This window comes from Corvus hawaiiensis, chromosome 16 (assembly GCF_020740725.1).
Source record: "Corvus hawaiiensis isolate bCorHaw1 chromosome 16, bCorHaw1.pri.cur, whole genome shotgun sequence".
In the NCBI taxonomy this organism is placed as follows: domain Eukaryota; kingdom Metazoa; phylum Chordata; class Aves; order Passeriformes; family Corvidae; genus Corvus; species Corvus hawaiiensis.
In genome coordinates this window covers 3757962-3785934 of record NC_063228.1, presented here as the reverse complement: position 1 = coordinate 3785934, position 27973 = coordinate 3757962, and the positions used below count along the sequence as shown (strand labels likewise).

Sequence of the window (27973 nt, the reverse complement as noted above, 5' to 3'; positions counted from 1 at the left end):
CTTGTTGCAGCAGAAAAAAAGGGTCAGATATCTTCAAGAGAACCTGAGCATCTTTTTTGCTGGTTTCTCTTGCAGTTCTAGTTATTTTTCTCTGTTCTGTATTGCTTAGCAGGGCTGCTTTATACTATTAAAAGCTTCCCTTCTGTGTGAGCTGGCTCCCCATTTATGATCGTAAGCTCACTTCTGAAGATCATTCATAAAATGTTTCAAATTTGTGCAATATTTCCAGATTACAAAGAATGATGGAAAACTTTAAATGGTATCTAAGACTGCCACAGCTGAAGCCTCCAGCTATTTTGAGTCAGATGTCTTGGACTATTTAGAGCATATTGCTATATTTACACGCAGTTCAGAAGGTTGGAGACTGGCACTGGTGAAAGGCACTGTACTGGCACTCACAGCACTTTGCCTGGAGATGGATGGGGTATGATACAAACTTTGGGAATTTGCTCGAGGGTGCCTGAGCTCACATCTTCCTGCCCATGCAAAGTTGACATGGGCTTTTATGAGTTTAAGTGTGAAAGATTTGGGGGTCTGGCTTTTGCTCAAAAACTGGCATCCAGTGGCAATATCCCTTTTAGCACCTTTTCAGGCCTTCTGGAAAGTTTCCAAGTGGAAGACTCCCACCTCTTTAATCACAAGAAAACACTGCCTCTCCTCTGAATGTCATTCATTCAAGTGTGCTGACCTGGCCTGACCTTGTTTAGATTGAGATCTAATAAGCCCACAACCCAAGGTGGTGTGGTAGCTCTCAGCAGGCTTTGCAAATAAGCAAGTGTTGTGTTTTTCTGTGTGCATGTGGTTTAAATTTATCATGTCAATAAACAAGTGTCTCACATGCTCAAATAGGGACTTTACAATGTTGTAGTTAAGGCTAAATTGTAGTGCTACAAATTGTGATGTCACTTTATAAATATAGGAGGAGACAACCTGGAATATTTATGACCTCAAAACAATGAAGTCCTGTTGGTTGGGTTTTTTTTTTTTAGTTTAAATAATGATATAACACTAAAACTCTTAATCCAAATGGGTCACAAACATCTTCCAGAAGAACAGTCACACCACTGGTTTTGGGAAAACAAAATTAAAAACTAAGGCTGTTGATTTAAGGAAAGGAGAGGTGCATCAACAGATTAATAAATAATAAATACTGCTAGGACTTAAACTGCAGTGGGAGGCTTGGTTTTTTTTCTTTCAAGTCCCAGGTTTGGAGGAAGGGGGTTTTTTAATACAAATTGTGATAAAATCACCCTCAGCTTCAGTGGGGACTATACCACCAAACGTAGGCATTTTCTGAAACACTTAAAACCTGAGGTTTTCAAGTTAAAAACCAGTCTAGGACAGATTGTGGCCCGTCCTACTAAATTAACCAAATCAACATGGATGGATAAAAGTATATTTGGAACTAGAGAAGGTGTTTGAGCTGTTGTAAGGACGGTGTCAGTACATGTGCTGGGAGTCCAAGGCAGAAGCCTGACGTATCCAGCTTTCCCTGGGTGATGCTGTGGGCCAGCAGAAGGTAACTCCAGCTGTAAATCCCGACTCTTTCCTGCCAGGACAGCCCTGCAGGAGAACAATACTCTTGTGTCTGACAGCCCACGGCCCATCCATGCTGGAAACAAATGTTGTTAGGGCTCGGTATTTACGTTGGGACTTACAGGGAGGGAGCAACTTGTTTTGTTTTTAATGGAGCGGTCAGGGAGAAGGATAAAAAGCTTTTTGATAATGCGAGGAATGTAGGGGGAAGGGGAGTTACTGAGATATGCATTTACTGTAAGTATGAAGAGGCAGAGGCCTCTTTATCAGGCTGGCTCTAATGATGTGCCACAGTCACTTTATTTGAAAGCTTCATGGCTCACAGAAAAGTAAACAAATTCATTACATTATTTTTAAAAGAAGATTAACTGTGGTGTGTTGTCTGTTGGACAGCTGCTGTAGTAATCTTTTACAAACACTTTATAAATGACCACCCTCAGTGTTTTCCAGGGCTTTGTGTGGCTGGATTGTTATTTTACTAAGTACCAGGGTGGCTTTTCAAATGAAAACGTTGTTTCCTGTGTAACAATCCAATTCTACCTTCACCCTAAATATTATTTTGTTCTCAGCGTGAACTACGGAATGTCTTCCATACAAATGCAACATATGTTGCTTTTTTTGCATGTGTTTGCAATGAATGCTGGCTTTTCCATAAAAGTAGCTAAAAAGTATTTTAAACAAGAAAAAGCAACTCCACTTTAGTGTCCTACTTCCATTTGTTCTGATTTCTGCGTCCTTAACCTTTCTTCAGTCTGTGAAAACACCAAGCTGAAAAGATGAGTCAGAGTAAGCTCAGATGATAGGTGAATTGACACTGAACAAATGTTTAGAGCCCAGCAGGTGTCTTTGGCAACTAAGATTGTGTTCAGGTATTGTCTTGTTTAACATTCTTTGGTCGAATGTCAGCAAGAATAACCTTATTTAGCTCTCTGTCTGGATTTGAGTGTGAGAACACTCGACTGACACAAAGGAATGTAACACTAAGAACTTGTGAACTTACACAGTGGTTCTAAGCAATCTTGCCATAAAGCAGTTATCTTGTGCATTCAGGTTTCAGTTACAGGTTTTTTGAACAAGTGAGGGAGGAGCAGAGAGAGGAGGAAGAGTACTTTTTCTCACCCATCCATGGATGTCCCAGGCTCTAGCAAAGGACCTTGCCTGGCGAGTACCTCCCTCACACATCTAGGAATGCCTGGAGTGAATCCTGTCTTGCTACAGAACAGCATTTTACTTCTACACAACGTGATCTCGCACTGGATATTCCAGGATAAACTCAGTGTTTATAGTCAGATAAACTATTTTAAGCTCTTCATCTGTACGTGAAATATTTATTTTCATTTGGGATATACTGATGCATATATTTATGGTAATATGGTTTCAGATGTGAATAATTAACTGTTCTGTCTGCAACCTTAAAGAAATGTTAGCCTTTGTGAGGTATGTATCTGTATGTGTTTATTGAAGATTGTCCATATGTTTCCTCGAGATTGCTAAAGGATCTCCAAGAGGTCTTGGATGAAGGTGATGGTTGTCACATCTTTGCCCTTGGCATAATCGAGAAGAAGCCTCTGCATGGCACACAGAGGTTTTCTCAGTCCAGGGAAGTGTGTGGTTACACAACAAACACCAACTGAGGATCTTAAGGAAACCCTACTGCTCCCACTGAAATGTGTGTATGCTGAATAAACATCCAAACCCTCCATCCTCTGTGAAACAGCCTCTGCTGTTCACACACCCTCCTCAGGTCTGAGTGTGGGAGAACAAACAGCAAGAAATGTTAGAAATTATGTTTAATACATAGCTGGAAGGTGCTCGGGTTCCAGTAGTGCTCAGAGCAGCAGCAGCATCTGTAGAGGGCAGTTTGACAGATCTCTCTGAGTGCAGCATTTGCAGTTCTGGGAATTGGGCAGAGCAGAGAGGTGATGGAAGTACAGTGAACAGTACAAATATGAAACCTAAACCTTCTGGTTTTGAGTATTACCTGTGCCCTTTAATTACATTTATGCGTATTTTTTTCACTTTCCTATAGAAAGGTAAACACTTCATTTAAGTGTTAATTATTTCAGGCTACAAAAGAAGAGGAAGAGCTTATTGCAGAAGAAGAGGAAGAACTTACTCCAGAGGAAAAGAGAAAACTGGAAAGAAAATTAAAAAAAGAGCGCAAGAAGAAGGAGAAACAGCTGATGAGGGAAGCTGGAATCCCCATTAAAAAGGTGGAGCCCAAAAAGCCATCGGGATCTGAGCGGGCCCTGGCCTATTTAACCAGGTAAGAACAGTAAAACCACTGCAGGCGCTGCCTACAGAGGTGAGCTGTAAACCAGTAACCCAGAACAAGCTGTACCAAGCAATAACACGTTAAAGGAAATTGGCTGCAGTTAAGTACTAAGTTAATGTTTCATCTCAGTTGACACCCTGGAGGACAGTTGATCACCCCATTGTATTTCAACAACAGAGGGAGGTTAAGTATGGTGCAAGCATTTTGTAGAAGGGCAGCTCCTGTCCTGAAGATCTTCTGGTTGTTGCATAAATATCACAGGCGTAGCTGCACTTACAGAGATGAAAGGCACAATGCAAAAAGGATTGCATTGAGCAAATGAGTTTTGTTTCTTGAGTGTGCTGTTCTAGGCAGAGGACTTCCAGTTGTTCTCTTTATATAAGCAAATTCCATGGAGTGGGTAAGCATTATGGAGTCTGAATTTAACCACCTGCAGAATGTTTGGATATTTGTAGATTAAGACAGGATTTTGCCACTATTTTAAAGTTAATAAGTGTACAATGCCTGATTTTTGCATACCAAAGTGCACAGCAAGTATAGTGGCTGATTTCTGATTGGAAGCAATTACTTCATCCAGTTAGCACACCTATTAGAAGACTTAAAATTCCAGCACAAAGCAGAGTCTGTGGTTAAACTGAAGAACTGCAGTGAAGCACTCAGGGTACCCCACAGACAGTAAGAGGCCGTGTATAAACAGGAAGATAATGTTTATTTTTTTTCCAAACTGCAAAATACACCCTGGCTGTAAGACCTCCAGAAGACTGGCATGTTACAAATAGAGGGTTACCAGATGGAATAATTCCAGGGTTGCATCCCTGCCTGTGCTCAAAACTGAAGCATCCAGACTGTCTGAATTGTTATTTACCACTCGCAGTGGAAAGGGAGGAAATTAATTGCATTCCAGGCAGAGGGACATGTGCATTTTTGTTACATAACCCTCAGCATGCAGCGATAGCAAAATGACAATAATATTTTTGATCTGGAAAACAGCTGGAGTAGTTCACCGCTGTTTTGAACTGCAAATGGATTGACAGTTAGCTTTGAACCATCTGCTCAGCCTGTTCTCTGGTGTGTGTGCTCTGTAAGTGGTGGATCTCCAGATAATGGATTTCAGGTTTGGAAAGTAAAGGAACGAGCTGTGAGGTTTTGCTTGTTATTCCACTTCTACCTGTATTCATTTTTGTCTTGTTACGTGGGAGAATATGAAATTATATTCAAACTAATATTTGAACTAATTTGATTCAAGAGTTTCACTTAACCTGTACCAAATTACCTTGAAATAGAAAAGCAGCTCTGTCATTTGGTCTTGTAATACAGAGTCTATGGGCTGTATATGCAGCAATAGGTTGTGAGGGATTATTTCAGCAACAGACAATCTGAATTTTGTCGACTTAACAGGGATAGTTGTAAGATGTTGAACTGCCAAGCAAACACAGCCAATAGTCACCATTCTAGCCCCAACTGTGCCAGGACCATCTTGCACCATTGTAAGTTACAGAAAAACAGCTTAGTCCTCTGACACCTCAGACCTTTTTCCAACCCAGTAAGACTGCAAAAGAAATAACTGGATTTAAAGGAATCTGAGAAGTAATATACTAGCTAGGGAGGGGAAACAAAAATCCAGGTTCTGGAAACACATTGCAAGCTCTCCAGCATATTCAGTGGATGAAGGATTTCAGTCTATGTGCATTTGCAGGGCTACAGACATGTATAATCTGTGGGTAAGTAAATCATATAGATGCAAGAGATTAATATAATTGGAAGTAAACAAAAGAGTGCTGTGGATTTGTGTTTTGCCCCACCTACAATAAAAGCCTTTTATTTCATTTTATATTACATGACATAAGTGTTGGTAAGTGAAGTGGCATTGGAACTCCCTGATGCAGCGTGAATCTCCTGCAGGACAGGTGGAACTCGATGTAGCATATGATAACTGAAACAGTCATCTTTATTAATTGGGGGGCTGTTTGCAGCAGGAGAGCACAGCTGTAGGAGGCACGAGGTGACTTTCACAAAGCTCTGCCTCATGCAGTCAGTCGAGGGGAGTTCATGAAGAGAGCATTGACGGGAGGGAATAAGGCACCCAGTGTGCAGGGCAGGGCTGCTCCCTGCATCCTGCTCTTCCTGCTGCTTTCAGAGCAGCCCTGCAGCGCTGGAGCTGCATTCCAAGGGCTGCATCGAGGCTCTGGCTCTCTCTGGCAGCCCTGCCAGCGTGTGCCCCCTCTGCTGCAGTCCTCCCTGCTGGCACAGCGTGCCACAGGCTGAGCAGGTCGTCCGGTGTTCCAGTTTTGTTATTTGAGTCTAAAAACAAACGATGCTTTCCAGTCTCCAGAGGGATCAAATTATCATTTTATTGGAAGTCCATCCTAGCTGGGAGAGGCTTTTTTCACCATGCACATGACATGGCCACATGCAACAGCAGCTGATGCCAGCTCAAACTGCAGCACCCAGCTGCTGTACATGAGGAGCTGGAGGGTCTCCCCTGTGAGCTGGGTGACTTGGACAGCCCAGGATTTTCAGCTCCTTGCTCATTTGAACAAGACCAGGCCGAGCATGAGCAGGTTTGCACTCCTGATGGAGGAAAAGCAGCCAAATGTCTCCTGTTCCCCCCCCCCCCCCCCCACTTTCTCTTGGCCTGTGTGAAAAGGAAAGGGGGAGAGAAAAAAAAGTCTTTGCTTCACCAATTTTTATCTCATCTTTTCCTCGGTGAGATGAGTTCAGGTGGTTCCCAGCACAGTTCTCTTCCAAGGCAGCAGTTGGTAGAGAAAAGTCACTGCTGTCAGATCCTCATCTTACCCACGGAGCAGACAGGAAGATCTGAAGATACAGAGAGGATTAAAAGTAGGGAGCTGAAGCAGAAAGGTTATAAAACTCTGAAAAGGGAAAAAAGAAAGTGAAATAATGGAAAAACCCCAGAGTGGTACTGAACAGAAGAGAAAAAAACCCTGTACGATTACTGCAGAGGAATAGGGGAAAGCAGGAGAGAGGAAGTATTAGTGGCTAAATAAAGTGCTCAAATCTGTTCCTTTTAATGATGACATGCCTTGTTTCTTTATGATGGTAAGTGATGATTCAGATTTAAAGGGAATATTGGATTGTCTCATTGCTGCATTTCTTGGGAAAGCTAGAATAAAAATTCATCCTTTTCTGAGTATTAGGTGACTTCAAGTGAAAAGATGTTGCAATTCTTGAGAATGGTAATTAGGTTTAATTATAACCTGACTGACCTTCTGTGGTGTTAAAATGTTGGCAGAACTTGTTTGTCTTGGCAAGCCACCCTGTCCTAGAAGCTGCTGTTCTTGTGTTTGGCTTGGAAAGTTCATTGCCATATGGATCTGCACATATGGATTTCTCCATCACCCATCAAAGGAATAGAGAGAGATCTGAAAAGAACTCACTAAAAGAATGTGAAATTACAAGATTGATATTATCTGAAGTAGAAATAATAGATTAAATTATCTGGATGTGTGCTGTGAATTACCTAAGCCTTGCAGTACTATTTATCATGTGCTAAAATTTGAAAAATAGGGTGCTGAACTACAATTTAAAAAAAAATTATTGATGTCTTACTAGTAGTATATGTCACTTTTCTTTATATAGATCTTATTTTTCTCAAGTCTAATTTGAATTCAGGCAAGATTCAGAGAATGTCAGAGGTTCCTTTAAAGTAAAAAGATGCTTTTAGAATAATAGAAACTAAAGGCATGTTACAGAAACACAAAAGTGAGAGACAGGCAGAATTTCCCATGGCGTGGGGAAATGGTCTGATTCTGCAGATCCCAAGGTGGTTTTTGCTGAGTGTGGTGGCAGCACTGCTGACAGTCCTGGACAGCCCAGGGCAGTGGTTTATCTGCTGGGTTTGCAGAATGGAAACAGATCTTGGTCCTCAGTCAAACGTTGTTACAAACAGTGCCAAGCCTGGGAGATTTTAAAGCTGAAATGTTGTTCTTCCTTTCAAAGAATACAGAAATCTGAGGGGTGTTGCTGGAAGCATTTATTTTTATAGTCTGGTATTTTTTAATATATGTCATATGTTATATAGATACAGAAACAGAAATAACATGTAGAAAGTATATCAAGTTTTTACTCTTCTGGAGCAGAGGCTGTCTGGAGAAGGGAATCAAGAGGTAGATCAGTGTTCACTCAGAAGCTGCTGATTTTTGAAGGAACAAGGAGAGGCTTGTGCTGGGCTGTAAAGCGAGCAGCAACTTTTGAGATTTGTGGCCAAACAGCTCAGATGATGGTGGCCCTTCAGGAAATCACAAACCCATTCATCCAACCCCATCTGGGGCAGGTGACCCTGTTGGAGGAGCTTCTGCACAAACACAACCATGCTCATTGATGTTGAAAACCGGTTTCTAATTTTAAAGTACCTCGAGCAGCCTTCTGTCACATTTAGTTTCCTTTGTTGATTCATAATGTTTTGAAGTTGTTTTACTGCTTACAGGTTACTTGTTTAGCCATGGTCAGTGATGGCTTTTGATGGTTGATTCTGAATTTTAGTCCTTCTCATTGCTTGCTGGCCTAAATTTGTATTCATTTCAAACTTGGCACTGGTGTTGATGTTTCACCATCAACAGTTTAAGCTTTTAGATATTAACTGATGCACTAGAAATCTAAACATACACAGGGTTTTTTTTTCCTTCCAGAGACTGACTCCTTGGGTTGGATAGCAACTAACATTAGCATTTAGTGGCATTTCTCCTTCCCCTGCTCTCCCAGATGGAGTTCAGGTTTGCTTCCTGACTGGAAGGTGCAGCATGTATCTAAGCTCACCAGTTACCTTGAATTTCATAAAGTATTGGAGAACTGCTCAAGTGATGTATCTCAATTAGCCAGTAACAAAAGTAGTGTGTGAACTTAAGAGAAACCCTTGTAATTAGACACAGCAGCGTTCCTGAATTCCCTTCAACAACTGGGGCTTTAAGGTGTCTTGAAAGAGCCACATTTCCTCAAAGATTAGGGGAATAGTGAAGGGGAATAGTTTTGCTTTAATAATCCCAGGACTACTTTTTAAAGGTTCTGGGGCAAGCATTAACTATGGATGTAATTAATCTATTCCTACATGCTTTTAGTCATTTTGTCATATTCATTAGTTCCATAAGAAGGCTCATGAATCCAGAGTCAGATACAAGATAAATGTGCATTTGGGGTTGTTCTGTGGCTGTTTTATATGAACTTGGGCAGGCACTTGCTGCTATCTGATTTCAAAGGCTTGCACTTTTCCTAATACTCTAGAGATCAGTGAATTTGTTTTAGCACTTCTCCAAGTTTCTATATTGCTTGGCTTTTAATTTCTACCAGGGCCTGACCTGCCTCTAAGTGGGATTCCTCTCCTTGACCTAAATCAGTGTGTCTGTAAGGCTGCAAGTTTTCCATTTGATGTTAATAGTTGGGCAGATCTTCATTTTCAAGGCAGCCACTGTCTCTGTTTGTAGTAAAGGAGTCTCAGCTTACTAAGAGTGAGTTACCTTATCATTATCCTACACTCCTTTGTGTAACTTCAGTTATACTGGGTGGCATCTGATGAAGCCACCTCAGTTTGTTTGCAGTTCCCTAGCAGCCCTGACATTACTCACAAGCTCTACAAAGCTCTCTGTTGCAATGCCCACACCTTTCCTATTTTTAGCCAGCAGTTATTCTGGTGGGAGTAGGTGGAGGGGGCGTATTCACTCCACAGATTTTGTGCTGCTTAGAGCTGTTCCGTTATCGTGCTCAAGCAGATTATCTTCTGCAGAAGACAGAGCTTCCTGGTAGGGTATATGAAGCAGCAAACCTATTAAGCAAGGTTTTTTAAACCATTGTATTTCCCCATAGTTTGTAAATACTTCTCCCATCCTGGTGTTTACATCCTGCTTGTGGCTGTGTTGGGTTTCTCAGTCTCACTGCCCCTCCAGTGAAGCAGCACATCCATGATCCTTCATCTGTTACTGCTCCTTCCAGACCCTGATGTGCTCTCTTGCTCTTCTTTGAATTCCTGTGCCTGTGATCCTTCTGGAAATGCAACACCTGGAAACAAATGTGGTTTTACTGGAGCTGCCTTCCAGCTCCTGCAGAAGGGACTGAGGGTCTGTGATTCCTCCCTGCTCCCTGTCACTCTGGCTTTGCTTTGTGGGCAACAGCATTGGATTCTTTGAGCCATAGAATGTTGAGATTTCACATGGACTTTTCTGAACAATAAGAGCATTTTCTTTTTTTTTCACCCCCTCAAACTGTTACTGAGTTTTGTGTTAATGACAGTGTTGGCATGAATATACCACTATAGCCACAATACATTTTTCAGGGTTTCTCATCCCACTTCAGCGTGCAGCAAGGCAGACACACTCCTGTTTCAGAGTTGGCTTTATGGTACCCATTTCCAGGTGTCAGTGTTCTCATTATCATCTGATTATTCAAACTGTGCATTTAGGATTCTGGGACTGTCACATTACACTCTCAGTAACAGCGCCATACAGCTTCTGCCTGTTTAATCAAGATGTCTGGTGGCAGCCTGAGTCGATGATTTTCATTCCCTGTGATAGAGTCTTTGACTTCTGGATTCACTTTTCTGTATCTTGATGGCAAGTGATATGGAGATATGTGTTGGAGACATGCCAGTGTTTTTCTAACCCCCACATGACATCCACAGGATGTCAGATTGTGCAGAAATTGCTTTTAAACTGTTATTAACTTCCTGCTAGGTTAGCTGCTTTTTATGGTTCTAATACAACAATTTCACTGCTTTGCAAGAAGCACATGAATATCTTACTCTTAATTTAGTGAGATCATGCAGATTACTGTTCCTTATCTATATCTCTGGTCTTTTTCCACTTATAAATATTGCAGCTATCCAGAGTGAGTGAGCCAGACTTTGTGTGAAGAGTGCACACCAAAAAAAAAGGTCTTCTGCTCTTCCATTCAAATCCAGTTTTGCAATGCAGATGGTTAAAGAGATGCCTGCACTGGCACTGAACAGAGGAAGGTGCCTGTGCAGGAGTACTTGGGTCTGGAAACTGAGTAACCAGTTTCACACTCAGATGAGCCTGAATTAAGAAGTTGTGGCTCTCTGCAAATGAGCTCAGGCACTGCATGGTGCTGATTTATAAGTGACTTCCAGAGCCAGAGTGGGCACCAAGGCTTCTTGAGCTGCTGCTGAAGACAAACTTGTCAGTTCAAGGTAATGCTGACAAATAATAGTATCATTTACTACACAACTCTAAAAACAGCAACCAAAAGAAGGAACAACAACAAAGCCCCCCTTTTAAGTGGCTCAGAGCCAATCTTGGCTATTTTTACCAATAATTTCTGGGAAGAAAACAAACCTTATCTGTAATACTATCCTGGAAATGCTCCAGATGGATAGAATTACTTTGTAAAATAATTTCATTCTAATAATCTCTAGCAAGTCCTCTCCATAGTCATGGATTGAATTGTAAAGATCCTGGATACTTAAAATATTTTTGGATGTATTTTACCATTTCCAGCTTGTTGGATAAGCAGCTCTGGTTTCTAGAGACAAAATAGGTGTTTGGGAGATTCTGATATGTCAGCTTCTAAGACTTTTAAGCTTAGTTATACCTGGAAGTTCTGAGATGTTGCAAGTATTTCTGTGGTATTCTTAACTCATTCAGAAGTAAGTTTTAGAAACATTAATGATTGCATGATTTTCCAGCCAAATTAGTAAATGCCTATGATGCAACTCATTCAACTGAGCTTTGGAAAAGCAGCTGGACTAACACAACTTTCCCTGAACCAAACATTTTATGGTTTAGCTATTAATATTATCCTGCATAAACTACTTTTCTATAGGGAATGGTTTTGGAGTAGCTTTCTTTTTGATTAGCACTAATGTATGGCTTGAGTGGAGGAAGCAAGGGAAGCTCAGGTCCATGCTAAATTTCTCTCAGTCAGAGTCAGTAGCTGTTCCATCTTTCAGAATCTGCTCCTTGTCCTATTTAGTTTATGCAGAGGAAAGAGATTTCTAATTTCCATAACCATAAAAGGTGACTAAATTTAACAGAAAAATCACAATAGGGAACTCTAATCCTGCTTTATGGCTCTAAATCAAATTATTTGTCTTTCTAAATCTTTGAATTAATTTTATGGAAGGTCACAAGTACACCTCTCAAAGCATATTTCAGTAAAAGCTGCAGAGTGATTTACTTTGGAACCTTCTGTCTCTTTGCACTTCTACCATTTTTTCAGTGTGAAACAAAGCTGTCAAAATATTTACTTGGGCATTTTGTTCAAACATTCTCATATGGAAATGCTGTATTTAATAACATCATTAACATGAATTCACAAATCCTTTCATCTGACATCTATCATTTACAGGATCAACTGAAAAATACCTGACTGCTCAGCTGCATCTTTAAAGGGTTTTTTTAAAAACCATACTGTCTCTATCTTCTCCCCACCACAGTAATGATAATTTGCTTTTCCATAATACCCTTCCTGATAGCATATCACAACTGTGTTTTGATAAATGAAAAGTCTTTTGACACTGATTTATTTATTCTCGTTATGACAGCTTTTGAGAAAGTGCTATGTTACCCCATTTTTCAGGTGATAAATTAAACAGTGATGAAGTTTGTGACTCACCAAAGTCCCTGTACTGTCCAAAGGTCTCCTTTCAGACAAGTGACATGAGGGAAAGTAGACATAACCTTCTCATCTGAGCACAGGCTCTGTTTTCTTTGGCCCTGTACCAGTGCCTGCTCCCAACAGACCTGCAGGATTTTTCTCGGTTGCTTGTTTTGAAAGTGAAGTTTGCATGGATTTTGTTCTGTAGTGGCATCTCAAGGCAGTCCTGAAGGCCACTGGTCTCTGGTGGGCATGCAGGCTTAATGGATTAGTATTCCAAACCTTTCCATGGGTGTCTTGGGAGGGGTTTCTGTCTTCCACGGTTGGGGTGTCCTTGCAGTTGTGCTCCTTCCCACTATTGCTGCAGGTGATCAGAACAGCTTTATTCCACTTCATTGCTGCTGATAGAACTAGGAACAAAAATTCCCAGCTTTGCCATGGATGGATGGTGACACTTCAGATGACTTTATGCCTGAGGAGGCTTCCAGTGCATTCTTGGTGAATTGTTAGGGGTTTTTTTTCCCAAAATTTAGTTTGCTTTTATTTATTGATAATTTTATCAGCAAGATGGTTACAACTTCTCATAATTCTTCACATATATGTAGTCACAACTATAAGTTGTATTAGTAATTAACTGCTGGACTGTAAAGTGCTTCCTCAGACGAGGAAAATTAGATTACACGCATTAAATCCATGAATACTCAGGTAAAAATAGTTAAGATTTCTTTGTCTGATTCTCTTTCCTGTAAAAGAACATCTTGATTTCCAAACCTGGTTAAGGAAATTTAATGTCTCCTTTTTTAATAACTCATTTCCAGTAAAATAAAATTTAGTATAAATGAATTTTCTTAACAGTTTATTAAATGTAGCCATTAGATATTTATCGTTGAGATCCGGCTTTCATCTTTCCATAGTATTATACAAAAGAGATTGTATCTAATTGAATGATTAAATAATTAAGCAGCTTTAATATATTATTTCATCTGATACTAATTTTAGAAACCTTGTGAGACATATTAGGGAGATTCAGAAGTCTTTAATAACAGACCAGTCTGCTTCAGGACTGGATCCTGACAGTAAGGAGACATCTTCAGTCCTCACTGAAAACCTCACACAAGCACTTTGATCTTTTCCATTTGTCTTGGGGGAGAATTTGGCACTGTTCAGGTCCAATAAAACCAGAATAATTAAAATAATCCATTTCACATATAAATATTACAACAAACTACCTCTTGATATTTTTAACTAAAAGCAGATGGCAAGGTTTATTTGCTTTATTTTGGGAAAATTTCATTTGCAGTGAGCTTGCATTGAGGGAGTGTGAGGCACAGCTTTTTCTCCAAGCTTCTGAAGTCTGCTCCCCCCAGGCTCCCCAAACTCCTTGCCTCACTTCTGGCTCCAAGCCCAGGCATCCCATCCTTAACCCTCCTTCTGGCTTTGAGAAAAGGCATTTTGTGCTCACCCATCTTCTTCCATTCAGACTAGGTTCTTGACATGGCAGAAACGCAAAAGGGAGTTTTTATGTTTTCTCTGTGTCATAAAATTCAGATCTGGGAGAATTAACACCGCTACTCACTTCCTCAAACACATTCAAACTATTCATCCAGTGCCCAAATACTCCTAGTAGTGGTGAGGAGTTTCGTAGCTCTAGGGAATCATTTAGACTAGTCAGCCAAAGCCAAAATTAAAATTTAAAATGCTGTTGGCAATGATTATTAATCAATTAGCTCCAGGGAGCTGTCAAGGCTTCCTAACCAGAGTTAGAATAACAAGAAATATTTTTGAAATAATAAAACTAGATCCTTAATAAAACTTGTCTCCTCCTTCACACATTTATTAATATGATGATGCCTAAAAAGGTATCAGTAATTACTTTTATATGAGTGAAATTGAATTGGAATGAGAGCCATCTGCAGGAAGCAGTAATTGGTAGGTCCATTTCTTTAAGCATACACGACTTAAAATCTTAGTAGTGCAACACATGTCACAGGGTATTAGAAGAGGGGAATCTTACACTGTCCTAAACACCTTGGTATGACAGCAGATTTTATTGTGCAGTGAGAGATAGCTGAATATCTCAGCTAAATTGAAAAAATGTGAGTGGGCTGTGAACTGCTGAGTGCTTTTAGGTTGATCTTGATCTTGATGTTGTCCCTTTTTAGAGCTCTTCTGCAAAAAGAAGAGTAAATCATTCTGTAAGATTACAACTTGGGAGATTCAGATGCCATGGGGTCTGCAACACTCCATCTCCATCCGCCTCTGCCATAGTTCCTAATGAATGCAGCCGTGGGATGTCCAAATTGGGATGTACCAAATGACAAGGATGGTTGACGTCTTTTTTGGTTTGGGGTTTTTTTAAGGCTTCTATATATATTCTTGTCATTGGTCCAGAATAGCCCCAAATTGTGGTACTTCTCAGATGCACTGTAAGAGCCACTTGTGTGATGGGTCATTTGAAGAGGGCTACATTGAGTAGCAAAAATGAACTTTGCCTAACTAGCCAGTAATAAAAATACATGGATTTCATTTAAAATTAAAAAAGCCCACAAATGTAATTGCTGCAACAGTGCATCAAGGACTGGTATCCAAATTAATAAATAGCAGTTCTTCAGTACTGTCCTCAGAGAGCTCACTTTGGTAAAGGGGCTCAGTAAGAATTTGACAGTCCAATATTTGGCAGTTTGGCAGCTATATACCTGCAGGACGTGGCCACCAGAACAGGCCAGCTCTGTAGAGGAGTTACAAGGCCAGTCCTGCAACACAGGCTCAAGGTTCAGCTTCCATCTGAGGGAGGGATTTCCCATTTCCTGGAGGGTGCCTGAGGGAATCCTTGGACACCACAAGGGATGGGATTGATTTGAGGCCAGTTCTTTGTCAGGGTTGTCAGGCAAGGAGAGGACACTGGTGGTGTCTCTTCACAGATGCTGCTGCCTGGCCATCCTCCAGACAGCTGGGCTGGGTTTCACCCCTCAGGTTCACTGAGACCATGATCCACCCTCTAAGCAGCTCCTGTTCCTCAAGGAGGTGGGGAAACCCTGTTGGGAAACGTGCAGAACAGGATTTGAATCTTGTGGGGAGGAGAGAAGGCCAGCTGGGCTCCCTGCAGCTGGGACTAGATCTGCTGGATGCTGAGCCAGAAAGGAAGAGCGTGCCTGGTTCTGGGATGTAGGGCAGCTCAGCATTTGGCATCTCCTTAGCAGAACGAGAGCACTGCTTTTCTTGGTACAGTGAAATGCTGCTCTGGACTTTGGAACTGCAGAAGAGCAGTTGTTGGCTGTGGAAATCCCTTAGGCCTTCAGGAACACCCAACCTGACAAATCGAAGACATCTGGGTACAAAAAGACAGCCCATTTTCAGCAGTGCTGCTGATCAGTGCCCCAGCTGGATCAGGCACCTTCCCATGGTGCCAGCATCACTTTGCAGCCTCAGGGCAGCCTGAAACAGCCCGTGCAGAGCTGAGGAACACAAACCTGTACTCAGTGTAAGGAGCAATAAATTGGTTCTTGGGTGTCCTGGCTGGTTCAAAGCAAAATCAATCAGCCAACATCTTCAGTATCCAAATCCTCCTCCAAGTGGCCATTTCTTCATCCCTCCTCAAAAACTTTCACAGATAAAGTTCCACATGAAGTTTGTTTCTCTTCCAGCTTTTTTTTTTTTTTAGCATCACTATATGGAAAACCATGACACTTTCATACACTTCTTGTGTTTTATTAATAAAACCCAAAAGTTTGGGTGGTTTGTTGTTTGGAGTTTTTTTGTTGTTGTTGTTTTTTATTGGGGTTTTGGGGTTTTTTTTTGTTTTGTTCTTTTTGTTGTTGGGGGTTTTTTTGCGGGGGGGTTTTTTGTGGTTTTTTTTGGTGCTGGTGTGCTTTTTTGTTTTGTTTTGTTGTTTGTATGAACCTTTAAAGTTTTAGAAGCTGATTTAAAATTTTAAAAGCAATGAAAATGAGCTACTCAGCTTGAATCTGTGCCCTTGCAGGAGTGTTCTGTACCACAGTCAGAGATTTTTTGGTGTAACAGTAAGGGAGAAGAGAATTGACCATATTTGTTTTTTCTGGGTAGCATGAGGATAGCATATCCCCCATCTGATCTTCAGAAAGCATTTATATAAATGGACTTTTGCCAACTTTTGGGAAGGATTTTACGTGCAGCTGGCTCCTTACATGCTTTTCATACAGAGTGTGAGGCCCTCTTTATCTCCTCGTACCCCCCAGGATGTTCTTCATGGGAGGGAGGCATAACAGTTGTTTTCATTTTCCCTTTCCCTTATTTCTGGTTCAGGCATCAGTGTGACCAGAATTAAGTGCAAGAAAAGATGGACATCTGGAGAGGAGATGGGACTTTGGGATAGCACTTGGTTGTATATTCCTTGCAGGGCTGTGAAGGGCTCAAATTCTATTTTTTATTCTTCTTCGGTGATAGTTCAACTCCTGCTTTGTGTTCTTTTTATGAATGTATGTAAAATAAAAAGCACATTTAGCTTAGAAATACAGTAATAGTAGCTATGGGCTTTCAAGCCTGTCCTTTTTGTTATTACTGAAAACAACAGCAAGTTCTCAGCATGTTATTACTGATATATATATATATATATATATATTTTCAAATCAAAATGCAGTTTTGCTGCAGGTGGGCTAATGCAGATATCAGCAAGTAAATAACTGTATCAGGACAATAATTTTTAAAGAAATTATAAAGGTTTTTTTCCCCAGTGGAATGCTGTTGGCATTTGCAGGTGGGTTGGTGTCTATGAGAAGCTGAATCACAGGGAGGCACCCCACGTGTATTGTTCCAGGTGTAAGAGATAGGAGCTCTGCTCACGACCTGCTGCATGGTTTTGAGGCATTGGTACAATTTTCTGGGTCAACTTTTCCCACCAGTCATCTGTCTCATCTGTTTACACTTGAAGCTCTTCAAGGGAACGTCTCACGTTGTGTTTGAACAGAGCCTGTGGTGGGGGAGGAAGAGGATTTCTAGCTTGGCTGAAGCTGCAGGATGCAAACATAATATAAAACGTTACAAATAATGGCAAGTGATAAAAGTACGTAGAATAAAAGATAAGCTGTGATAAACATTTTATGTAGATTTAATCAAAGCTTGGCTTTATGGCACAAAGGCCCCTTCCTTTCACTTTATAAATACTTTCTAAGAAAATCCTGTGACCTGTTTGCTGTACAGATACAATCTGTCCTAATGCTGGACATCAGGATGAAAATGGGACACTTAAAAGCACATTTATTTTTTCCTGCATGTGTGATTCCTAAATTGAAAAAAAAAAAGCTTCCTCCTCTTGCCTTTTCACAAGTCTGTAGTTATTATACTGTGTCTAAACCAGATGGAAGAATATATTAAAAAATGTTTTTAAACCACAGATTGAAAAATGGTGCCAGGATTTTCAACCAAAAATGTGGCACCGATTCTAAAATCTGTTGACAATTTTAGAAAGTTTTCTTTTGGCAAACAAGCTCCATTAGTGTCTTTTCTCTCTTCCAGGAAAATAAGGAAAACCTTTATCTGAGTCACAATTTAGTTAGATTCCAAACTGGATTTGAGAATATCAGCATAAATATATTAACTTTCTCCAGGAGCTGGGAAATAAACAGACTCATCCATAACATGAGAAAAACACGGTTAAAGGCTACAGTTGTCTCTTATGCCTAATATTGGGTCTTGCCACAGATCTATGCTTCCAGGATTTTAACTACAGCTGTTCCAGTCTAGTCTCTGAAAATCTATTCAGAATTTAAATTTTGGCTATTCTTTCCAAATGAGGACAATCAGCATCACATGCACCTGAACTGACATTTCTTCTTACAATTGGACTGAGCGATGAAGTTCACCATGAGGCAGCTTTCTGGGCATGCAGTTTTGTGTGGAAAACCAGACTTTCAAAAAACATCTTTGTAAAAGTAAATCCCTTTTAAATGCCCCTTAGAGAAATAGAAGAAACTCTGAGTACCCCCAATAAAAATAAATACTTTTACATTTCCCTTTAAATAATTGTATGTGTTATAACTGGAGGAAAAATTATTATTCCTGCTTCACTCTATGCACTGTTGGGGCATATGTTAAGCTTCCATGCATATCCATATATTTTTTTATATATCTATATAAAACCTTCATCCACAAAGTGCCTCTTCTCCCACAAGAGCGAGCTTATGCCAAATTTTTGCTCCCTCCATGCTGCTTGCAGGGGTTCCAGGGAGCCTCTTTGAGGTGCAGTGTTCCCTGCTCACCTGTTGGCCATATGTGCATTGGGCTCACCTCTGGACTGACCTGATAACAGCATTCAGAGTTTCCAAATTCGGGCCTTATAAGGGCAGTGAGTTGCCTTAAACACCAGGGCATGGGGTTTTAAAGGGGCTGCTCTTGTATGCACTGCACTGTGAAATATTCCAGCAGATCCCTTGAGTGCCAAGTGTTTCAGCAAGGCTTTAAGTATCTTTAAGGGAATTTTTTGGAGTATGGTTGTTCTTTATTGAGGAAACACCTGTTATCCACATTTTACAGGTAGGGCAATGAGCTCAGAAATGATGCTGTTTGCAGAGAGTTTGGGGAATAATGCACCTAACCTGATTCCTGCAAGCCTTAATCGTGTGCCATAACTCCTGTTCAGCCTTCCTTGGGGGGTTTGTAGAAGAACACAGGTGATCCTTAAGGACAGGTTGCAGGCTGGTGAATAACTGGTGTATCAGAACAGAAAAGAACCCAGATGAATGAGGTGGGAAGAATGGGACCATTTTTGTGTAGTGTAGAATGCTGCTTTTAACGTTTTCCATAGATCTTTTCAGTTTAAGCCCTGACTTTGTTGTAATGGGCCAGACCCATGGCTTTGTCTCTCCTTTGAGGGAAACTTGGGAATGTCAGGCATGGGATAAATCACAGGAGAGCAGCAGGAGGCTGTGCTCTGAGCTGGTCCTCAGGGCTGGAGAAACCTTTCAAGTTAATTCCCTGATGCTAAACCCGGGCTGTATGCTGGTGAAATCCCAATTTGGTGGCAATCTGCTTTTCCTTGGATAGATAGCCAGGCTGAAAGGTGTATCCAGGGTGGGCTGCTCTGCCAGGGGCACTCACCTGGAGCAGTGGATGTATGTGAGGCTACATGTCCTTGCATCTGGCAAGCGGCACTGCTCTCGTGTGCTCTGGAAGGTGTCAGCAGTCACATCCCTGTCAGTCTTTCTGTTTTCTTGAAACTTGTCTCCTACCCAATGATAATTTTTTCAGGTTGAATCAGTAAAAGGGTTGGTTCTCAGCACAGAGCTTTTCTACTCTCAGTGATTATTTGCCAGTTGTGACAGCTCTGGAGAGCTTTGTCCTGGCCAGTAGTCTCAGCAGATGCATTGTGTTGACTTCCTGAATCCAATTTAAAACAATAATGTTTTTCTCATACTGTGTCTCTGGAACCAATTTTCCTGCTTTCCCTTCCCCATCTCCTTCTCCCTGGACATCCCAGCGAGAGCTCTGCCCTGCACACCACCCGTTGCCTTCTGTTTGCCTACTTACACTGCCTCAATTTCTGTGTTTTGGGAATAGATTTATGGGAGATGCCTGTAGACACTAAAAGTCATTTATGAGACAGACTAGTGAGAATCTTGGGCAGCTTTTCTACATAAGACTCTCCTGCTAAAAAACAAAAGCCCAAATGTAAAATTTCCTAAGCTGCTTGATTTATTTGATTCATTTCCTCCATCTATTCAATTTCAAAGCCATTTAGGATGATCATTTGCACAAACATTTAAGTTCTCTTTAACTAAAGTCAACCAGTGTGTTTTTTCAATGAGCGGGAGCTCATGAGAAAGATTCAAACATTAGCTGTTTAAAGAAGGCGATTAGCGTTTGTACAATGGATTGAAAATTAGCCCGAGGCACACTGGAAAAATACATGTTTTACACATGTATATTTTTCATCCAATTCCATAGTTTGTATTAGATCCTGACACAGATAATTCTAGAAGCTACCAAGTGAATTCAAACTGCGAAAGAGGTTGTGATTGTCTATAAAAACAGGGGGGTTAACTGTAACGTAGTTGGTCTTGCTCTGTATATTTGATCAGTCAAAGGAAAAGCCTTTTCTCCTGCTGTAATATGTCAAGGAAGCTTATCTGCATGTAAACAGCAAAATGAGACCTCTCGTGTGTTGCAAGGGTTGAACTTCTCTAGTTTAAAAGTTGAGCATTTCTAAAAATGTACAAATGATGTCATCCTGATAAAAAGAGATACTGCTCTCACTTTGTCATGGAGCGATACTTTCCATAGATTTTAAAGCTGTCACAGGAGTAGGAAAAAGCTGTCATAATCAGAGGAATCAGTGGAAAAGTTTTATTTTAATAACTGTTTGGGGGAGCAACTGTCATGGTATCTGCATTAAAGATTGTGCACCCATTATCAGGAGTGTTTTGCCCACAGTTTGATAGGAATTTGGGTCAAGAGAAGGACCATTTTTCTGAAGAGGAAGAAACAGGAGTTGTTGATACAGCCGTGGTTGGCGTACCAGTTAAAAACTTAGGAGTATTTTCTGAAAATACAAGTACACCTATAGCTATTAAGGAAAATACTGGTTTTTTCTTGTTGTAATAATTTAGTGTTTGATTCTAATAGGACAGGTCACAAAACGAAAGAAATGGCTTGTGAGGCTCTGGTGCCCTAATGGACACAAATATACTTTCTGCAGTTGATTATGGTAAAGTATTTGTTGTTTATGTGAATTATTGTGGTGTATACAGAGCAGAACCTTTCAGGAAGACATACTAAAGCTTTTGTTTGTTTCTACAAGAGAATTCACAGGAGTGGAAGTCCATATGGAGTCTTGGATGCAGGAGTACAACCACTTGCCTTAACACGTAGAAGAGAGCATATGGTTTTGGTAATAGGTTAATAAGAGCAATTAACCTTATAGTGCACTCATTTGTTGGTCTCAGTTGTTTATAAACTAGGTAATAAAGATATTTTAACATCCTATAGTTTTATAGGAGATTAAATGAAATCAGGCTGTATTTTTCAAGTTTTAATGCCAACAGTACTCAGGTGATACTGTGATAGAAACATAAAATTAGCAGAGAGCAGAAGATTCAGAGTACTCTGTGGTGTGTCTGACCAATGGATATCATCACAAAGGTTGAAATACATAGAACGGTTTAGAGAAATAGACATATTTTAAAGGTTTCCATTAGCAGAGGGCCTGTTTTCCTGGGATGCAGTCACAGATCTGTCACTCAGCTTGTTCTTGTCACCTTGCAAAGACTGTAATGTGAACTGTTTCCAGGCTTTATTCATGTAGAAAAGAATTTTAAACTTACCTCCTTCTTCTTGAGGATGAACCTCATGAAAGAAAACACTAAAAAAATCAGCAAGTGCTGTCATTGCTTTATTTTGTTTCTTGTGAAGGACTGGTGGCAGAAGTCCCAGTTGCTCAGTTAGGAGTTGCTGTGTTTGCCTCGTACAGATGAGCAGGTGGTTGTTGACCCCACGAACTGCACCCACAAGAAAAGCCTTTTTTACCTCATTCTCTGTTGGCTCCTCTCACTTCAGGTGGTGCCATTTGTTGTCCAGTTGGGCACTTTGCTGCAAAGACAAGTGACACCAAGGGTTGTGTGATTTTGCTTTGCAAGTACTGTGGTTTCTAGCTGGGTGGCAGTGGGAGAAGGGATGGTTTCACCATAATAGTAGTTTTTTATTTAATTCTGTAACATTTTCAGTCAGCTTTTTGGCCTTATGCTTTTGTGCAATATTGGTTTTGCAAACTTCTGCCTATTTATTGACAGTGTTCCAAAAGAAGCCTCTAAATCAGCTCATCTGTAGGTTTAACTTGAGCATGTAAAGGATGATATATTGTGGTTTTTCATGTTTTGTCTGTCCTTCCTGGTTTACTGTTAATTGTCTGATTTCTACCTTATATTTTGGTTATAAGCTATTTTATTATGTTTAACTAATGATAAGCTGTGGTTCTTTATCTTGAATTTGAACATCAAGACAATAATCTTTTTCTTTAGATTTTCTTCAGAGGCTTCCATGAAACCTTTCTGTACAAATTTGTTGTCTCATTTTTTTCTCTTTCATTGAATTGGCTGAACAATGTATTTGCTGGTGCAGCATTCACCAGAGATGAGGACTCTTTTGCTTTATTAGACTTGACAGTGTTTAAACAATACTAATTCTCCTGCCCAGCTGGCTTTTCAACTGATCTCTGTGCTCTCTATTGCTGTGTAAAACAAGCTGGAACATTAATGGCATCTTGCATGCTACCCTCTGGAGACCTACTTTTCTTTAGAGAAAAATCAAATAAATGTGAAAGTTTCTGGTTTTTTCCTTATATTTTTTTTCTTTCTTTTCAAGTGATACTTTAGCATACTGTCAGATTTTGTATGTGTTACAATACATATTTTCAAGCACATAATTTTAAAAAGTAGTCTTCATTTTATAGCGAGATTTACTGGTTTGCTCATTTTTTTATAGAAATAAATGCCTCTTTCTTCATCTAAACCAGAATATACCAGCTTTAAAAACATGTTCAAGATGCACATAAATGTGCTATTTTAACCCAGCTAAAATTTTGCATATTGAAAATGTGTTTGCTGAACAGCCAAAAAACATTTGCAGATGTTAATAATTTGTTTAGCCTCTCACTTTTAACAGTATTCAAGTATTCCTCATGAAAGACATAACCCCCCCATTTTTCCAGCCTATAAATATAAGCATTTAAGTCACACATTTAGACAAGCCCAAGCCTTAAAACATTTGCTCCTGAAGGATGAATTTTGTCTGCTCTAGAAGAGCCATCTGTGATGGGCTGCAGCCATTGCTGAGGTGACCATTGTAGCACAAGTCTCTCAGAGGCTGCTTAATTTCATATAAATTTCAGATAAATGTGAAATACCAACTTTCTGAAGCCCAAACTTGATTCCTGTCCCCTCCACCTCCCCAGATACTGAGCCCTGCAGCAGGGGTAAAGATTTGGGGTGCTCAGTTGTCCTGGTCAAACGAGGGCAATGACCTCTCATAAAGGATGGGCCAAAGCTGGGGAGTGGGACTTGATATTTAACTTCAAGGAATCACTGCTTTCTGAGGAAAATTTATAACCTTCTTGGCTATGATATCTTCCTATGATTTTTTGGCACAGAAGCCAGGTGGCCTTGTACAAAACATGTGCCAGTATCTGTGTCCCACAGTGCCATGAAACTCCGTGTCGTGCATACAAAGAGTCACTTGGAAGAATTGTAGGGAATATTTTCTAAATAAAGAATGGTTTGATATCACAGTTTAAGCAATTTTTTTTCCTTATTTTCTACAGCTGGTCTAAAAACCCAGAAGAATGGAAGTTTCAAAAGACAAGACAGACGTGGCTTCTCCTGCACATGTATGATAAAGACAAGGTTTGTATTCATGCTGCTTTTTCTCAGAACAAACATGACATAGTCTTATTCATTAGTTATAGCTATTCTTTATTAACCAAAACTTCCTCGTACTAGCCATGCACTTGTCTCATAATTTTTTAATAATTTACAAATTAGTTTGTTTTTAACCAAGATGCTGAAGCATTTTAATTGCTTACCATTGATCTTTTTATTTTGTTGGTGTTCATTGTCCTGTGTATGCTAGATTTTTATACTTGATGGATATCAAGCATAAAGAGAGCAGATTCATGTTTTATTTAAATCTGGAGTTTGCTGAGAATTTGAGTCATATCCTTAATTTGAATTTCCTAATGTGGAACCCAATACTGCAAACCGCAGCTCTCATATTGTTTCAGATATCTCTGGCTCCACAGAAGATGTACATCCATATTGCCAAGATGTTAAAATAGCTCTCTCATTTAAATATAAGTGAAACCCGATGTTGATTGTGAAGAGCATAAAGTATAACCAGAAGCCAGGCTTGCATCCATACAGAAATCCATTCATTTCATAACTTAAGAAACAACATAAATTGAATTTCCAATAAGTGTCTGACCGTCGTGGTATCAAATGAGGATTTCAGGTCATTCATTTTGTTGTGCAATAGAACAAACATCTGCCCATTTGCACAGTGCCTCACTTATTGGTTCATTTTGTTGATATTCAGTTAGGTTTTGCTGATTTTTTTGTGTGCACTTGAACATTTACTCATACCAATCTTTCTGACTCAAATTAGTCAGCAGCTCTTAAGCCAATCACCTGACTCTGGGTGTTACCTTTTTAGACAGCCAGATAATTAACAGCAGAGTTTCATGAAGGCAAAAATGTTCACATGGTGTAAATACTTTAAAAAGATGAGTTGCAGAGTACAAATTTGATTTTGGTTTCTGCGTTGTTTGCTCTGTCTTCTGTTTTTTAAGTTTCTCCTTTAAAAGTCTTTATCAACCTCTCAAAATCAATGTATGCTCTTCAAAGCTACCTAGAAATTGTTTGGCAGGCAGAGGGATGATTTTGCTTTTCTTACCTGTTTACTTTGGGGTTTGTGTTGAAATACACTGGGACACAATGAACTGTAAGTAGCATTTGTTTTATGTATCAAAACACAGATTATCTCCTTATTTCTCAACATTGAAATGAAATTTCCTTTTATTTTAAATTCTGATGGAAGTGCTCTGGTTAATTTAAATTCACATATTTTGTAGTTTAATAATCAGAGAAGCATTGAATATGAGCTTCAGAGAATGATTAACATCTGCATCCAGATTCAGTGAAGTTAGTACAACTGCTCAAGTGCTTATAATTAAGCGTATGATGAAGTCTCTTTCTTCATCAGGACCATAGGGAGGGCACACCCAGCTTCTTTTGAATATTTTTTTATACCCAAATTCAGCTTCCTGTCCATTACAGAATAAAATCTGTTGGTAATCCAAGCATGACTGAAGTACAAAAGGAGACATAAGTTTCTTTCCTTCCTAAGCCACATCTTTGATCTCACGGTGTCACTTGGATGCCTACTGAAGAGCCATGCAAAGGCCTGAATTGAGTTTCCTGTACTGATAGGCCTCTTTCTCTAAGAAATAAGTTGAGATTTTGAAATTGTTTGCTAGATGAATGGTTTTTTAAGCTCCTTTAAAATCCATCTGGTGGTTGGCTGACAGCTTCCCAGCCAGGCCTGTGTACCTATGGTGTGTAAACTTCTCCAGCACCCAGAATAAAATAAGCACTAGGTCATTTGTTGGTCTTTATCATCTGGCACAGCATTTTTAGGACGTTACTAGAACAGTCTTCAGCTTCTGGACTTCAGGGCCTGGAGGGGTGTCTGAAGCTTCTGCAGAAGGTGGCCCAAAATGCAGCCTGGAGGCAACGAGCTGAGCTGCTCTGGGCTGGTGTCTGTGTTTGCTTTGCAAAATATGTGGGTGTCTGCAGGTCTCCAGGTCTGAACACTTCAGAGTTGCACAGGATAATTTAAAAGTGATAACTGTTCTTTTCCTGGTACTCTTTTGTAATGTTTCCTGCCTTTTCCCTAAGACAGGAATTATTTCACTTGGGGTTATTTCCATATTTATTTCACTTGGGGTTATTTCCATATTAATCAGCTCTAGTGCATATTAGGAAGTTAGGACAGAGGCAAGATTTGGTGTGTGAGAGAGAAGAAGACACAAGAAAATGGTCAAAACAGTTTAACAAAAGAATAATAACAAAATCCCATAAGCCTTGCTTCGACTGCCAATGCTGTGGTGGGAGATCTTGATCTCCAATTTCAAACCAGCCTTGAACTGACCTTGGAGCAAGGATTGTGTTCCTCCTTGAAAAACCTCGCCAAGACCCCTGAAATGACTGCTTTTGTACTACTGTATTTGAGGAACTAGAATTTGGATTTCATTAACTTTCTTTGCTGGTACTTTGTGTGTTCCAGTCCTTGCTGTGGCTCTACTGTCTGTGTAAGCCAGGAGGAAATACGATCTTACCTTGCCCACAGGGTGCTGTGTTCTGAGCTCCTGATGAAATAAACCTCAGAGCTGTGTTATGTTAAAGGAAAAAATCAGACTTTTTGAACACTTGAGCACCCTCAGGGCCAAATGCTAAATGTTTTCTAGGCTTCAGGCAGCCACATGTTAAGTCTGCACACTTAGTATTTCTAAATTTAGAGCAGGCTTTCAATTGCCCCCTCAAGCATTTAGCTTAAATGATATAATAATAACTGTAGTTCCACAGGTATGTCTGTGCCATGAGGTCTGAGAACAAGAGTTGTAAATTACAGAGATAACTTGGCCAAGGTTTGAAACATGGAAATGTTGCTGAGCTTTAAAAGCTTAGTACTGAGTATGTGTATTAAAGGAGCGCTGTCACACTGGAATTGTTTGTGTCTAAATGGGTTCATCTGTTATTAGTACCAGCTTACTGTGAGTGAAAACTTCCAAAAATACAGATATCTTTCACTGTGTTTGATTTGTTTAGTATAGCAACGCTTCATATATCATCCATTTCAGTGTTAATCATTGTAAAATTAATATTTCTTTTGTAACTGTATTGTTTCTTTAATGCAAGAGTGTTTGTGTGAAGAATTAGAAGGTTTTCCATAGTGTACAAGTTAGGAGGCTGAACACAGACTTTAGTTTTGATTTATTACTTTGTAATACCCCTGATTGATGAAGGCAGTGTTGGAATATTCTTTCTTCCTCTTCTTTTGGAGTGATAGAAGTTTTTAGTGATCAAAGTTCTGCTGCCAAATGTCCATGGAGAAGTAAGTTGTAAATTAAGTGTCTGTTGAAGCTCTGTCTTCTCTGAAATGTTGGTACTTTGCAGAATTGAAACCGCCCTCGAATAATTAGTCTCGAATCCTTTAAATACTTACGTATGTGTTTAACTTGACTCATGTCAAGTTATATGTGTAAAGTTAAACATGGAGAAACATATTTGCAGGATGAGATCATTTTAACATCTCATGATTCACAGCAAAAAATACCCTGTTATTGGCTGGAGCCTGTTCCACAGATACACAACACGAAGTTAAGATCAGCGTAGGTTTGCTCACCTATTACTTTTGAAAGCACTTCAGTATGAAGTACTGAATAAATCATTCCAAAGTCTTTGCTAAGTTATTGTCAAGATTAATATAATGATCATTTAAATTGTATGTTGTACAAGATAAGCTAAAACTTAATCTCTGACTAGTTAATTAGAAAGGGAGTGAAACAGGGGTAAGGCAATTGTAGATGACTAAAGTGCTTTTAATGTTGGACACGGTGGTAGAGCCTATCAGTTTTAGTCAGCATGATTTAAAAATTATTTCCATATGTCTGAATTTCAGTTTGCTTTTCAAATTAAGTTCTATTCCTTTGTATAAGCATTCTGTCAAAGTGTGCAATGGTGGGTGGTATCTCAGCAAACAATTTTTGGGTAAGGGCAAGGGGAATTCCAGCAAAATTCTTTCTTCAGACATTTGCATGCAATTCTCACCGATTTTAGTAAGATTTGCATCTGTGTTTCCAAAAGGAGGATTTGGCTAATGTGTTTTGGTTTTTTTTTCCACCAACCCTCAGAGCCTTGGGCTCCCTGTCAGGCAGTGTTTGCATTTGCTGATGAGCATTTCCACATCTGCTGAGCATTTCCTCTCAGATGCTTTGCCCATCCAAGCACATGACAGTCCTCTCACCAGGGTCCTTCCCTCCTGGCAGCTTGAACCTTGGCAGGAAACATTTCCACTTGGATT

General features: G+C 39.9%; 1 protein-coding gene across 1 annotated transcript in view; it reads left to right on the top strand.

Moving 5' to 3' along the window:
- The window catches only part of C16H7orf50 (chromosome 16 C7orf50 homolog), a 32929-nt gene that overhangs the window by 2669 nt on the left and 2287 nt on the right, over positions 1–27973 (top strand). The window contains exons 2-3 of the mRNA XM_048320426.1: positions 3603–3802; positions 23658–23739. Coding sequence (XP_048176383.1) covers positions 3603–3802; positions 23658–23739 — 282 coding nt within the window. The remainder of the gene's footprint in view (positions 1–3602; positions 3803–23657; positions 23740–27973) is intronic.